We start from the raw sequence: 13,238 nt of genomic DNA on the forward strand, positions 1-13,238 counted from the left end.
ACCGCTGCCCGGCCCGGCTGGGCTGGGCTCGGCTGGGCTGCTTGCTGCCCTCCTTCGTTCCCTCTTTTCCTCCCTCCCTCCTTCCCTCCTTTGCTCCCTCCTTCCCTCGCTCCGGCTCCAATCCCCACTTCCCGCCCCGCTCCCCGCCCCCTAGCCTTCTCTTCTCCCCACCTTCTCCCGAAGACGGAACGAGACCCAGACTGTAGAGGAGAGGGACGGGGAGAGACCCCGAGACCCTGCCAGGTCCCCTCTGGGGAGCGGGAGAGTGGGGGCTCCCTGGGCTGACCTCACCCCACCCCCACCCCCGCTCCCAGCCAGAGGTTGGGGGCGTGGGGTGGAACACAGCCATTGGGTTCGAGGGTCCTTCTAGTGACCCCCTTCCCTCGGCCCACCCGAGGACACTCCCAGGCCCCGCGTCGGTGCACTTGGGCTTGGGGTCAGGCCTAGACGGCCTCTGGCTTCCTGTTTCCCAGCAGTTGGATACACATTTCTCCTCCCTCTTTCCCAGCCGGGGCTGGCACACACCCAGAGCCGATAAACAGGAGAGGTCAACAGCCTCCTGTCCTAGCTATTGACGTCCATGGTTTTCTTCGCAAGGAAATGCACTGCGTGAGGGCTGGGGCTGTGATCCCTCTAGCTTTACATACATGGGACACTTAGCGTGAATTCAATTCTCATTTACAGTGTTAAGTGCCCAGCTGTGCAGCAAACGGTGAGCTAGGCCCCAGGGGGGATTCTAGTTTTTAAATATCTGGACCTCAGGGAATTTACAATCCAGCAATGGCATCTGATATAAACTCATAACTATAATGGAAAATAAAGCATCAGCATAAGAGGTGAGCAAATTATCTTGTAGGAGGCAGGGAAGACTTCATGGAGGAGGACTATATTTGAGTTGGCCATTAAAGGGTGGGTAGGCACATATCCCCTTCATCATTTCTTATAGCACAATAATATTCCATCATATTTATATACCATCTCTTGTTCATCCATTCCCCAATTTAAGCATATACCCCACAAAGGAGTCAAAATACTCACAGCAGTACTGTTTGGATTAGCAAATAACTAGAAACTTATGTAGGGTCCCACAGATTGGGAAATGATTGATAAAAGGACGGATTGACAAAGATGACAAAAGAGGAAAATGACAAATGTGGAGGGCTTGTGGGAAAGCAGAGATACTGGTATATTGTTGGTGGAGCTATGAATTGGCCCAGCTATTCTGGAAAGCAGTATGGAACTATGTCCCCAAAGTTACTAAATCAGACATAGACCCTGTATCTCACAAGTGATACTAATACTAGGCCCATAATCTCCAAAGAGAGATGAGGACCTATGTACTCAAAAATATCAAAAACAGGTCTTTTTTTGTGGTAGCCCCAAACCGGAAATGAAGAAGATGCCATCCTGTTCGGGCTTGGCTGGACGAATTGTGCATGTGAATGTAATGGAACATTATTGTGCCATAAGAAATGACAAAAGAGACAGTTTCAAAGGAAATTCGAAAGACTTGTATGAACCCATGCAGAGTCAAGTGAGCAAAACCAGAGAGATTTGTACTATAATGACAACAATGTAGAAAAAAGAAAAACTTTGAGAGACTTTATAACTCTGATCGATGCAATGATGAGCCATAAATCCAAAAGAATGAAGATGAAACATGGCATCTCCTCATAGAGAGGTGATGAACTCAAAGAAAAATACATTTTTGGACATGACCATTCAATCAATGTGGACATTTGTTTCACTGGATCAGGATCTAAGTATGGAGGATTTGATTTTTCATGTTTTTTTTTGGTTTGTTTTTGCTGGGGGTGGGGTAGTGGGAGGGACAGATTAATAAAATATTTTTTAAAATTTGTGTATATGAATGTAATGGAATCATACAGTTAAAAATGACAAATAAAATATAGGTCCTAAAGCACAGGTCTGACCATATAACTCCCTGACATTGACTTCAGAGGCTTCAATTTATCACCTTCAGGTGACAGACCCTGAGTTTGGCATTTAAACCTCTTCACAACTTGGCCCTTTCTGACCTTTCTAGTCTTCTTGTACTTGACCCTACATTAATGAATAAGCATAAGATACTGAACTGGGATGAACTACTTGCATTCTAATATAGGGAGATGATACTATGTGTTTCCTCTTAACCCTATTATCATCAGGGACCACTGAGGGAGTATAATTGGACAAGGCCTGAGAGTGGTTCTTGGTGCTCTTAAGAGAAGAATGGAAAGAAATGAGAAGAGGAATGAGATTGGGGGAGATGATGGGGAAGGGAAAGGAAGGTTAGGGAAAATTCACATAATCAGGTTGTGCAAATAAGCACCTATACAAACAAGAAGGAAGGAGTGGTGGAAGTGACTGGCACTTGAACCTTATGCTCATCTGAACTGGTCAAACGTGGGAAGCGTGCGTGCCCACGCTCGTGCGCGCGCGCACACACACACACACACACAGAGTTGAGTACAGAAAGGAGGGAAAGAGAGGAAGGGAAAGGGGGGAATTATAGGGAGGGTACATTAAGGAAGGGATTAGTCCTAAGCAAAACAGACTCTAAGGATGTGCCAAAAAACCATGATTCTTTTTGAGGTGGCAAAGAGTGGGAGTGTGAAGGGGTCCCATAAATTGGGGAACAAGTGATGGTATATAAATATGATGGAATATTACTGCGCTATGAGAAATGATGAAGGGGATAGCTTCAGAGAAACCTAGGAAGACTTGTATGAACAGATGCAGAGTGAAGCGAACAGAAGCAGGAAAATAATTTTATACAATAAAAACAATATGGCAAAGGCAAACAACTCTGAAAGACTTAGGTTAGGAACTCTGATCAGTTTAATGACCAATCATAATTCTAGAGGATTAATGATGAAACATTTAACCACTTGCTGATAGAGAGGTGAAGGACTCAGAGCGCAAGATGAGATACATATATTTTTTGGATGTGGACAAGAAATTTTATTTGCTTGACTATACACATTTGTATCGAGTTTTGGTTTTCTTTCATTAAGCAGGGTAGAGGGAAGTATTGGGGTAGGAGGGAGAAAAGGTGGATTTTGTTGACTGAAAAAAATTTAAATGACATTTAACTTGGAGTAATGGAAAAACTAATGAAGAAAAATGAAATATACCTCTCTCCCTTATAGTAGAAAGGAAAGGTATGGGGGGGGGTGGGACTATTAGAACAGAATATTGCATAGGTTGTCAGTCTCTGTATCAGACCTTTTCCCTTATTTATTTTGGTCATAAGGGAGAGCTTGATATGTATCTGGTGGTTGGAAAAAGACTGGTGTAAAGACAAAGGGCAAAAGGCATTAATAATTTATACTTAATATGTATACATATGTATACATACACACATGCATACACACATATATGAGTGTATATGTATTTCCCACATATACTCATATTTGCATATATACATATTTAAATACAGGATGGGTAGGAATTCAACAAGAGAATAAACTCTAGGTTAGAGAAGACAAAGGGGGAGAAAGCACCTGGCCTAGGGAATAGTTCAATTTAGCTTAGGAGAGTATATGAGAGAAGGTTAGAAGGTGGTGCTAGATTATGGAGAGCCTCGAATGCCAGGCATTGAAGTGTCTTTCAGGCTGAGGTAAGCTGGTATCAGTTTTAATTAGCTCTTGACTTTTCTCCATATTCAGTGTGAGCATTATACCTCAGAAATAAGCAAACGCTATAAATTGGGGTTTGTTTTATCGATTTATTGTTGATTGTCCAGATTTAAGAAAGTAATTGAGAAAATCATAATAAAGCAGATTAAATGTGTCTTATGTACACCTCCACCCAGTCCCCAAGTTAAACATTTATCAGCATACCACTGCTTTTAGGTCAAGTCAAACCATGTTACTGAACTGAACTGAGTTGTTGAAACAGAGATGGGGACCCAGAAGGACATCTATCTCTTTCTCTCCTGGCCCAGGATGTTCCCTGTTCTTCCCTTAGGTTCCTTCTCTCATCAGGGAGGAGAATTTATTCAAAGGGCCCAGGGAAGGGACATGCCAAGGAAGAGAACCCAAAGAAGTTGCTTCAGCTAACTCTCTCTGAGCAGGACCATATCCTAGCCCATCCCAATCATTGGAGAATGCGATTTTTAAAGACTTCTTCCTAACTTTTGCCTTTTCTTTCCCCCATTCCAAAATGCACTCAAATCTCCCACATTCAAGAACTTCCTCACATCTGACTTTAATCCCTCTTATGTATAATGTATAAACTATTTGCTAATGATAGTCAACAAGCAATTATTAAGCAGCTACTATATACCAGACACTGCGCTGCACTTGGGATGCAAAGAAAGACAAAAATAGTCTCTCCCCTCCAGGAGCTCACATTCTAATGGGAGACTAGATACACACACACACACACACACACACACACACACACACACACACACACATATATGTATATGAATATAACAATATGTAAATAACTAAGTATAGAGGCAGCTGGGTGGGGCACAGTGGACAGAGCACCCACCCTGGAGTCAGGAGGACCTGAATTCAAATATCGCCTCAGACATTCACTGTCTGTGTGACTTTGGGCAAATCACTTACCCTGATTGCCTCCAAAAAACAAACAAAAACAAATAACTAGGTACATATAGGTTATATATGGTGTAAAACTGAAAGATAATCTCAGAGAGAAGGAAGGCTCTAGTAACTGTGAGTGAGAACCCAGGAAGGTTTCCTGTAGAAGATGGGATTTGAATTGTGTGTTGCAGGACACCAGGGAAGCCAGGAGGTGGGGGAGTGGGGTGGGACATGGGGAGAGGGGAGCCATTCTAGGCAAGGGGCAGACAACACAAAGGCACAGGGTCCGTAAATGGAGGGTCATCTGCAAGCAAGGCCAGTGTGGCTGGATCCTTGAGTACGTGGAGGTGGAAGGGATAGAAGAGAGAAGACTAGGCCTGGGCTGGGAGGGAAGGGAAGCCCAAGCAAAAGCAGAGCTGTGAGTTGGGTTGTTTTGTGAGGAACAGCAAGAACTGTAGTGTGGAGAGTCAAATGGAAGAAGACTGGTAGGGCTGGAAAGGGCCAGGTTGTAAAGAGCTTTAAATGCCAAACACAGGACTTTCTATTTGATCCTGGAGTTTATTTACTGAGGATGACTAGTGCCTTAGGCATCTGGGTTGAAGATGGATTAGAAAGGGGAGAGACAGTGGGCAGAGTAGTTAAAAAAACTCTTGCAATAGTCCAAGTAAGAGCTGAGGGTCTGTTACTAGGTCTGTTATTAGATGGGGGACAAACTAGTCCCTAACCCAGCTCTCTCCTGTTGCAGGTGAAGCATCTGATAGCTGACTAGATCTCCAGGGAGGCAGGTTAGGAGCCACAGTGTGTCTGTGTGGGGAGGGGCAGCAGGGGTAGTGTGCATGGGGTTTGGGCTATGCCAACCCCAGTAAGAAATGAAGGCTGTCTTACTCTGACTCCAAGTTCAATGCCTGTCACTGCCCCTGGGGCCTCTTGCCTCCCTTATCTACCATAGTTCTCCCCACCTTCCATGATGAAATCAATGGTGAGAATGTGTATATGGAGAGATGGACCCTCATGGATGAATGCCTAGTGAATGTCCGGGAAAGAGCCCCTACCAGTTCCAAGTTCTGCCTATCTGGCTATCCCTGCCTCTGTCTCTTTCCTACCTCATTTTGTGTCTGGCAGGGACTGAGAAATCTGCTATTGATTATGAAGGGGTGGGACTACAGGGCCAAAGCCAATTGGGCCTGGAGAGTCCCTGACTCAGAGCTGGATTGGGGGAAGTAGCACATGGTGCAGAGGTCACCCATGGGGTCTTAGTAGAGGGGCTTGTGGGTGTGGCTGGGATCTAGGGACCCTTGGTTCTCAGAAAACCTGCTTATCAATTTTGGTCAATTTGGGCATCGCTGGAGCAGGGGGAAGGAAGGCTGAGGGGCGAGAAATAGGGATGTGGGGCCCCGGGAAGAGGGGGCAAGGGCTGGGAGGAGATGGGAGAGAAAAAGCTGAACAGGAGGGTCAAAAGATGAATGTGACCGGGCTGGGGCTGTCCCCTTTTTGCTCTTGGTAATGGCTCTCTAGTAGCTTAGTGTGGTAGTGGCTTAAGTCCTGGGCATGGAGTTAGTTAATGAAAAGCTCTTCCAATTCTGCCTCATTTACCAGCGGTGTGACTGACCCTAGGGCAAGTCAGCCTCTCTGGGCCTCTGCTGGCTCTTCCTATGACTTAGGGCGAGTTAGCTGATACTATTTGCCCTATTTTAGGGTTTGTCACTAGTTAGCTGGCTGTGTGGATAAGTGACTTTCACTCTTGAGGTTTCAGTTTGCTCATCTGTGAAATAAAGGACGTCCAGCACTAATATTTTATAAGGCAGGAATGTTTGTTTGTCGAGTGAACTCACATTCTTCAGGGACACATTCTTAACATGTCTCCTAGCATGCTATTCCAGACCCCATGGGGAAATTCATTCATTCACCGTCTACTAAAGGGCCATACTCTGTCAATCACTGGGGCTCTAGGTAGGGATGTAAAGATACCCTGGCCTTCAAAAGAGATTCTATTCAAGATGGGACAACTAAAGTCACAAGGAATCTGGGGCCAAGATGGTGCCAAGAGAGGCAGCCCTTCAGACAGGGAGAGGCTGCAGGGAGGAAGGATGAGGAGGACAAGGAGGGTTGGGGGCGAAGATGACACACAAGGGCTGGTAGGATAGGGAGTGGAGTTGGGGGGCCTTGGAATTCTGGATCAAAAAAGAGAGAGCTAAACAGGGTGGTGGGTGATGGTGAACAGATGCTGATGAGGTGAAACAACCCATGAGGGGGCATTCACAAGCTACCCCCTGCCCCGGCCCCAATCTGTCCTCTCACCTTGATTCCACAGAGGGCAGCCCACCTTGTCACAGCAGGAACAACCCCCTCTTCCATGATCTCCCCACAAGTGCTAATTGTTCCTCCAAAGATTGGTGAGGGTCCTGGGTTCCACTGGCTGGGATGGGGGGAGTTGAAGCAGAGGGGCTGAGAGAGGGAAACTGGGGAGAGGAGGGGAAGGGGCTGAGCTGGCTGCAGGGGCGGATCTCCAAGCTGAAGACAGAGGCTGCATTGTCTCACAGAAGGCTGTCCAGCCTAGTGGGTGGAGAGCAACACAGCTACACCCTCTCCATCCCTTCTTCGCTCCCCCCGCCTCCCTTCCCTCTAGCCTCCTGGAGCTCGGATCTAGGGTAAGGAAGGTGGAGTCCTTCACCCTCACCCCCGCCTCCCCCCAGCCCTATGGGCCATAATGTTGCCAGGAAACAAAATTTATTTGGCAAATACACCTCCTAGGAGCAGATGTGCAACCCTAGCAGTGCCTTGGGAAACCAGATGCTGTTGGCTGATGGAACTAAGACAATGCCCCCTACTTCATGCTCTGGGGACTGTTGTGTCCTGGGCATTTTTTTTTTGAGGGGAAGGTGACTTATCGAAGTGGGAAAGAACATAGGCCAACCAACCCAAAGATGTACTACCTTTATCAAAGATTGCCCCATCCCTACAACACTCATTCTGAAAGAAAATTTGGAGCTCCACAGGGTCTTACGGAGCTAATCTAACCCTTTCATTTTAAAGATAAATAGACAGACCCAGAGATTTTGACTTTCCCAGCCACGTGGGTAGTTAAGTAGTTGATCTGAGACCAGGACCAGTAATACTAGCTCCAAACTGGCCCATTCTTCATTTCTACTTGCCATCAACCTATTCCCCAAAGACCAGGCCATAGACAAGACATTTACAAGTAGCTAAAGGTGGATTTACAAACAGTACTAGGGCAGGTGGGAGGGTGTTCCTCAATAACGCAGGCCAGACCTAGGCTTGGAGGTAGACCCCCATTCTCATTCTCCCTTAGCTGGCTGCACCACTGCCCCTCTTGGGAGGGAAGGAACCATAAACGTTGGCAAGCCAGGTGTGAGGAGGCCAAGAAAACTCCGTCAGCCAAGTGAAGTCAATGGCTCCAGGCCCCTGTAGCTCTGGTACCTGATGTTTCCCAGGTTCCTTCCCTTCCTGGAAATAATTCTTACCTATCTTTTCCTACTTCTAACACAACAGATTTTCTGTTAGGAAAGTCCCATTAGGTCTGATGGAAGGGTTGTGGCTCCTCTGACTTTATCAAAATTGACACTGCTAGCTAGGACCCCGGATCTTAAGCTATTTACATGCTGACCCACAGAAAGAAGCAACCTCTGGTTTCTGATGCAATGGAGACAGAGAAGGTACCCCTTTTTTCAAATATTTGAAGATAAAAACTGAAAATATGGAGAAAAATTAGTCATGACTACACTGACCCTGTAGCAGACACTCTTGAGAACTCCTGGCCCTTCATGTATGACCAAGGGAAATAGTAGAGGAAATGGGCTGGGACAACCTTGGAAAAGATATTCAAGGGCAACACCATGGGAAATGGGCAGAGGCCATTTAAAATGCTCTCAATTCCTGGTCTTCAATGTGCATTAAATGGGATGCTGCCTACAGTGGTCCCTTCCAAAGAATAGCATCCATTTGTAAACTATAGGAATATGATGAACTTTCAATAACTGGCGGTGCAATGTCCACGTACCAAAAATTTATAAGCACTAAATGTGCAAATAAAAGAATTTCAGCATTAAAAAGGAACTTTAAAGATTAGGTTTATTTGGAGAAAACAAAACAAAAAACCCGGAAAAAAAAAAAAAACACCACCAAATCCCACAGCCCAGAGGATGGGGATTTTACATCATAAGACATCTCCCAGGTAGTAAGTCTACAGATTACAAATCATTTTCATAGAAGATATCTTTGTACAAATTTTACATGTCTTCAGGTGCTGGACACAAATCAATCCTTGTACCTGGTCTAACAGAGGGAGCAAGAAGGGAAGTGGAGAGAACAGCTTTTTGGATACAACTATTTGGAAGGAGAGTAGAAATGAAGAGGGCAAACCCTACCTTATCAACACCTATGGCAAATGGGTTGTTAACTGCTTAAGTCTGGATATGCCTTCTAAATGTCCACTTCCTAGCTAATGGCCAATCCATGCCAATTACTTGTATTTAGTAATTTATTCAATTTGCCTATCTTTTATTTCCACCTTATAAAATGATTCAATATACCCACTGCTGCAGCCACACAAATACCAGCTCACCAACTTGGCTAGGCTGGGAATCATCTAAGACTGCCTGGAGAAGAACTGTGCAAGTATTAAGAGACTAGGATGGCATCTTCCTCTCACAGGTGCTAATATTTGGTGAAGGGGGAAGAAAGTATCTACACTAAGCTGACCTTCACAAAGTTGCACATAAAATCAAATACAATGGTCTTTTGTGTTGCAACAGAAACCAATGCCCTGTTGAGTAGTTCTCTTATGATCATCATTTATTCTCTCAGGGGAAGATAAAAAAAGCCACACACTGGTCTAGGCCACATAATAAATCTGAATATTAGTGTGGGATTCCAGTGGAGAGAAGGATAACTCCTAAAAACCATCAATCATCAAAATGAATGGAGAAAAAGGCTGGGGAAAGGCTACCAATTTAGTTGCCTCTGTCAATCCATTCCTTATTTACCTCCTAAGATCACCTCTTCCAGTTTGCTGGTGCTCACAAGGGATCAAGGAAGCTGGTGCTGCCACAGACCAGGGTGAGGAATAAAGAGTACCAAGAGGGGTCAAAAAGGAGCAATGGGAAGCTCTTTTGCTTTAGAATAGCAACTCAATTCCTCACCTGACAGCTCCCTGGTATCTGAGGCCCAAGAAATGACCTGTTACGTGACATAAACAGAAGAGGTTAGTTGGGAGACTTGCAGAAAAGGGGAGTGGGTAGTAAGGGAAGTACATAAGACTTTAACTGTACTTAAGGCCCGAAAATTCTAAGATTCAGGATTACAATAGATTATGGATGAATCTTGAAGTTCCCACACCTACATTCCAAGAAATAACTGCTTGAGTTTCCTAGACATTCTAACCTTTCACTTTATCTGGTCAAAAAGGATTTACATCACCCTCAGACCCAGATTTCCCTTCCCACTGCATCTGGTCACCAAGTAGTATGTTTTATCCTCTTGGTACCAACTCCCAACCACCCCCTTGGGGGGTAAAACTGGACGACATTTCCCTCCCTTACTGGCCCCCAACAGCTTGGGATTAAATGAGAGGAGCAGCTGGCAGCCTCCTGGAGACTAAAATAACCTCAGAGACTAGTTATCCTACCTTCAAGGATGGAAGTTTTATTCAGATAATGTTTCAGAATTCATATATGCCACAATAAGATAGCAAGAATTAAGAAGGAGAAAACCCACCTCCTTCCTTGTATCTGTCCTATAGCCCAACCAGCTTTTAGAAACCAACTCATTAATATTATTAATGTTTCTGCTAAAAGGAGGACCCTAGGCACTAATCATACAGGCAGTTATGTGGTGCTGCTAAAACACACCAGAACTTTTCTTTTAAAAAGCTGTACGTGTTTTTCTCTCTGACTACACTGGCTGGAAATTTCTCCAGTTAGTTTAATACTTTAAAGGCTGCAGCAGCATGCAAAAGAATTTCATTGTTTTCCTTTTTTTTCCTTTAAAAAAAAAGTTAAGAAAGGTCTCCAGGAGATGGTGAGTTTTATTTTGTCTTGTCTGGATAGAGGTTTGATTTGCTCTCGATTGTTGCAGGTTGGCGAGAGATGGGGAGAAAGCACAAGATGTGGAGGTTTATTCGTTGTAGTCTTCGCCCTCGTTCTCATCCTCCCCATCCACAGAGAGAGCAGCGTACTTGCTTGCAGAACTGAATTTCTGTAAGAACCAGAGTGACAGTGTGGGTAAGACACATGACACTTTCTTATGTGGGGATTATGGGCTTTCTGAGTCACATGTTACTATCACTGGGCTCATCTTCTTAACAGACGACATCGGTGAAATTCTCTGCCTTTGTATCTTTATTTTGAAAGCTATTTGTACTCCCATTTGTATCTTTTTTTTTAAAAGCTCTTCTCCCCTCTCAGAAAATGGGAAAAAGGATATCTTTTTACACTGCAGAGATAAAGCACTTTGTCAGTGTTCTGCATTCTACCCCCATAAGAGTACATAAAGACCCTGCCAATTCCAACAAATTAAAAAAAAAAATTCCTCCATTTACATTTGTCATGGGCAAGCTAGCACAATTCAAGTAATAAAGTCCCGGAGAAGTAGAATTTCAGAAAAATGACAGCAAACAAAAACTAAAGATTAATACATTAACACTTACAGAGGCCGGATTTTCTTCAGGTTTCTTTGGCTCAGATGCAGGTCTTGAGTCTTGATCTCTTCTGCCATCTTTCCTGCAAAGAGAGAGGGAAAAAAAAATGCATGCCCCCTTCAGATCCCTGCTACCTGCACATTCTGAGAGGTCTAATTTCCTAAGCCTGAAGTAGCCTAGTACAGATGATATCAAGTTTAGTAAAAATGTACTATGAGGTTCTAGTTCTGGTAGATACTTAACTCTGATAGATATAACTTGAGACAAAAAACAAGAGACCACGCCTGCACAGGCATGGAGCATGTAACAGTGAAGAACACAAAAGATATAGGTTCAGAATCTCTACTCGTGGGCAGGGTATTTATATTCCTGGTGCCTCAGTTTCTCATCTGTAAGATCAGACCTGGACTAGATGATTTTCTTAACAGTTCTAAATCCTACAGTGTGATAAATAGTCTTTTTGAGGTTTTTTTTGGGGAATTATGGTTTCTCTGCCATGAAGCCACTCGCGTTTTATGTGAGCGCATACACCCACACACCACACTCAGAAAAGGAAGCATCTTTCCTCCAGCTATACACTTGGGGGGCAGGGAACACAACTGTACCTATCAGGCTCCTTCCAATGGTCTTTACTTCCTCCATCCACTGGACCACGGTTGGAGTTCCCACTTTGGCCTTTCAGCACACTCACCCCATCTACCTTATTTTCATCTGCTGGAATAGAAAGATACAAAATTATTGAAGAAAAGCAATCACTCAACTCACTCTTGTAGGCTTGGGTGAAAGGGAAAAAGTGGCAACCATGGTTTAGAATGGAGGTGGCATAGCTAAATCAATACTTGGATGGAGTGACTACAGGCTTCTCAAACTCTCTCAAAAAAAAAAAGAGTCGTTACGTTTTTAAGTGACCTTGGCCTTGTGGGTTTGGTCTTTCAATTCTGATGGGGAATGTTCATTTCCTTCCCTTTGTTTTTTCTTCCCCCTTTAGAGATGAATGTTCTACCAGGAAAGGGCAGGGCCCTGGGCTCTCTCAAGAGAGCTTTCCTGCCCTCTAGTGGCAAAAGGAGGCACTGACCAGGAATCCAGAGAGTAACACCTTAAGGGAAAGGGAGGCATGAGTTTTGCCTTCTACGTAGGTAGGCTAATGGTTAAAGAACCCCTTCCAAGGAATACACCTCACCTTTCCTTGAAATATTAGCTGGTCCTTCCTCAGACTGCTGGGATGTTACCTTTCCTCCACCACTAGGGAAAAATAGACATTAAGATTTATCAAATAGTCCAAGGAGGCATACGTGGCAAATTTAGGACTATGTTGTCAAAAGCTCTGAAAGGCACTCTAATATTACATTTAACATCATGACATTTAAAAGAAGAAAAGGAGAGATAACATGGAAGATATTACAGCTTATGTTTTATCAGGGACAGCTAGGTGACACAGGGAATAGAGTGCTGGGCCCCGAGTCAGGAAAACCTGAGTTCAAATCTAGCCTCACTTACTAGTTTGTCCAACCCTGGTAAAGTCAGTTAAAGTGCTTGCTACATCCACATGCCTAGACTCACCTTGTGGGAGACTGTTGCTCTGAAGAGTCCGAGCTCTGAGATCGGGCAGGAGGATTGGAGCTTCGCTTCACCCAGGCATTTTCCTTTGGTGGGGGTGCAGGCATCACCTTTAAGGGAAGCTGATCTGATTTAGAAGGCTTGGAAGTTGGAGACTGAGAGTCGTCTTCCTTGTTGAATGTTTCGTTTTCTAGGGATTTCTCACTCTCCCTCCTTCGTGTGTCTGTAGGGACAGCATGATAATAACCCATCAACAGAAAGGGTAGGAGCTCTTCACTGTGACTTTGCACCCTTAATAAAAGCTAATGAATTGAATTAAAAAGATCATTTCTTATAAGAACGCTTGAATATTTGTCAAAATTAATAATTAAAATAAATTCCTTGGATAATTTGTGTAAATTTCATTTCTACATACTATCCCTGGCTTTGAAAGCACAGAAAACTGAGCGGGCCATAAGGTATGTTTCCCT

The 13,238-nt window shown here is 44.3% G+C and overlaps 1 protein-coding gene across 2 annotated transcripts in view; it reads right to left on the bottom strand.

The window, feature by feature from the left end:
• Positions 1–8,619: 8,619 nt before the first annotated feature.
• Positions 8,620–13,238, bottom strand: part of EIF4B (eukaryotic translation initiation factor 4B) — a 37,534-nt gene continuing 32,915 nt past the window's right edge. Inside the window, exons 11-15 of one of the 2 annotated variants that reach the window (XM_036759238.1) lie at positions 12,772–12,991; positions 12,392–12,453; positions 11,817–11,925; positions 11,221–11,293; positions 8,620–10,769 (exon numbers count right to left, since the gene is read on the bottom strand). In XM_036759238.1, coding sequence (XP_036615133.1) covers positions 10,689–10,769; positions 11,221–11,293; positions 11,817–11,925; positions 12,392–12,453; positions 12,772–12,991 — 545 coding nt within the window. In that variant the 3' untranslated portion in view covers positions 8,620–10,688. The remainder of the gene's footprint in view (positions 10,770–11,220; positions 11,294–11,816; positions 11,926–12,391; positions 12,454–12,771; positions 12,992–13,238) is intronic. The other variant, XM_036759239.1, reaches the window with a different exon arrangement.

The sequence above is a fragment of the Trichosurus vulpecula genome, chromosome 5, assembly GCF_011100635.1.
Source record: "Trichosurus vulpecula isolate mTriVul1 chromosome 5, mTriVul1.pri, whole genome shotgun sequence".
NCBI lineage: Eukaryota > Metazoa > Chordata > Mammalia > Diprotodontia > Phalangeridae > Trichosurus > Trichosurus vulpecula.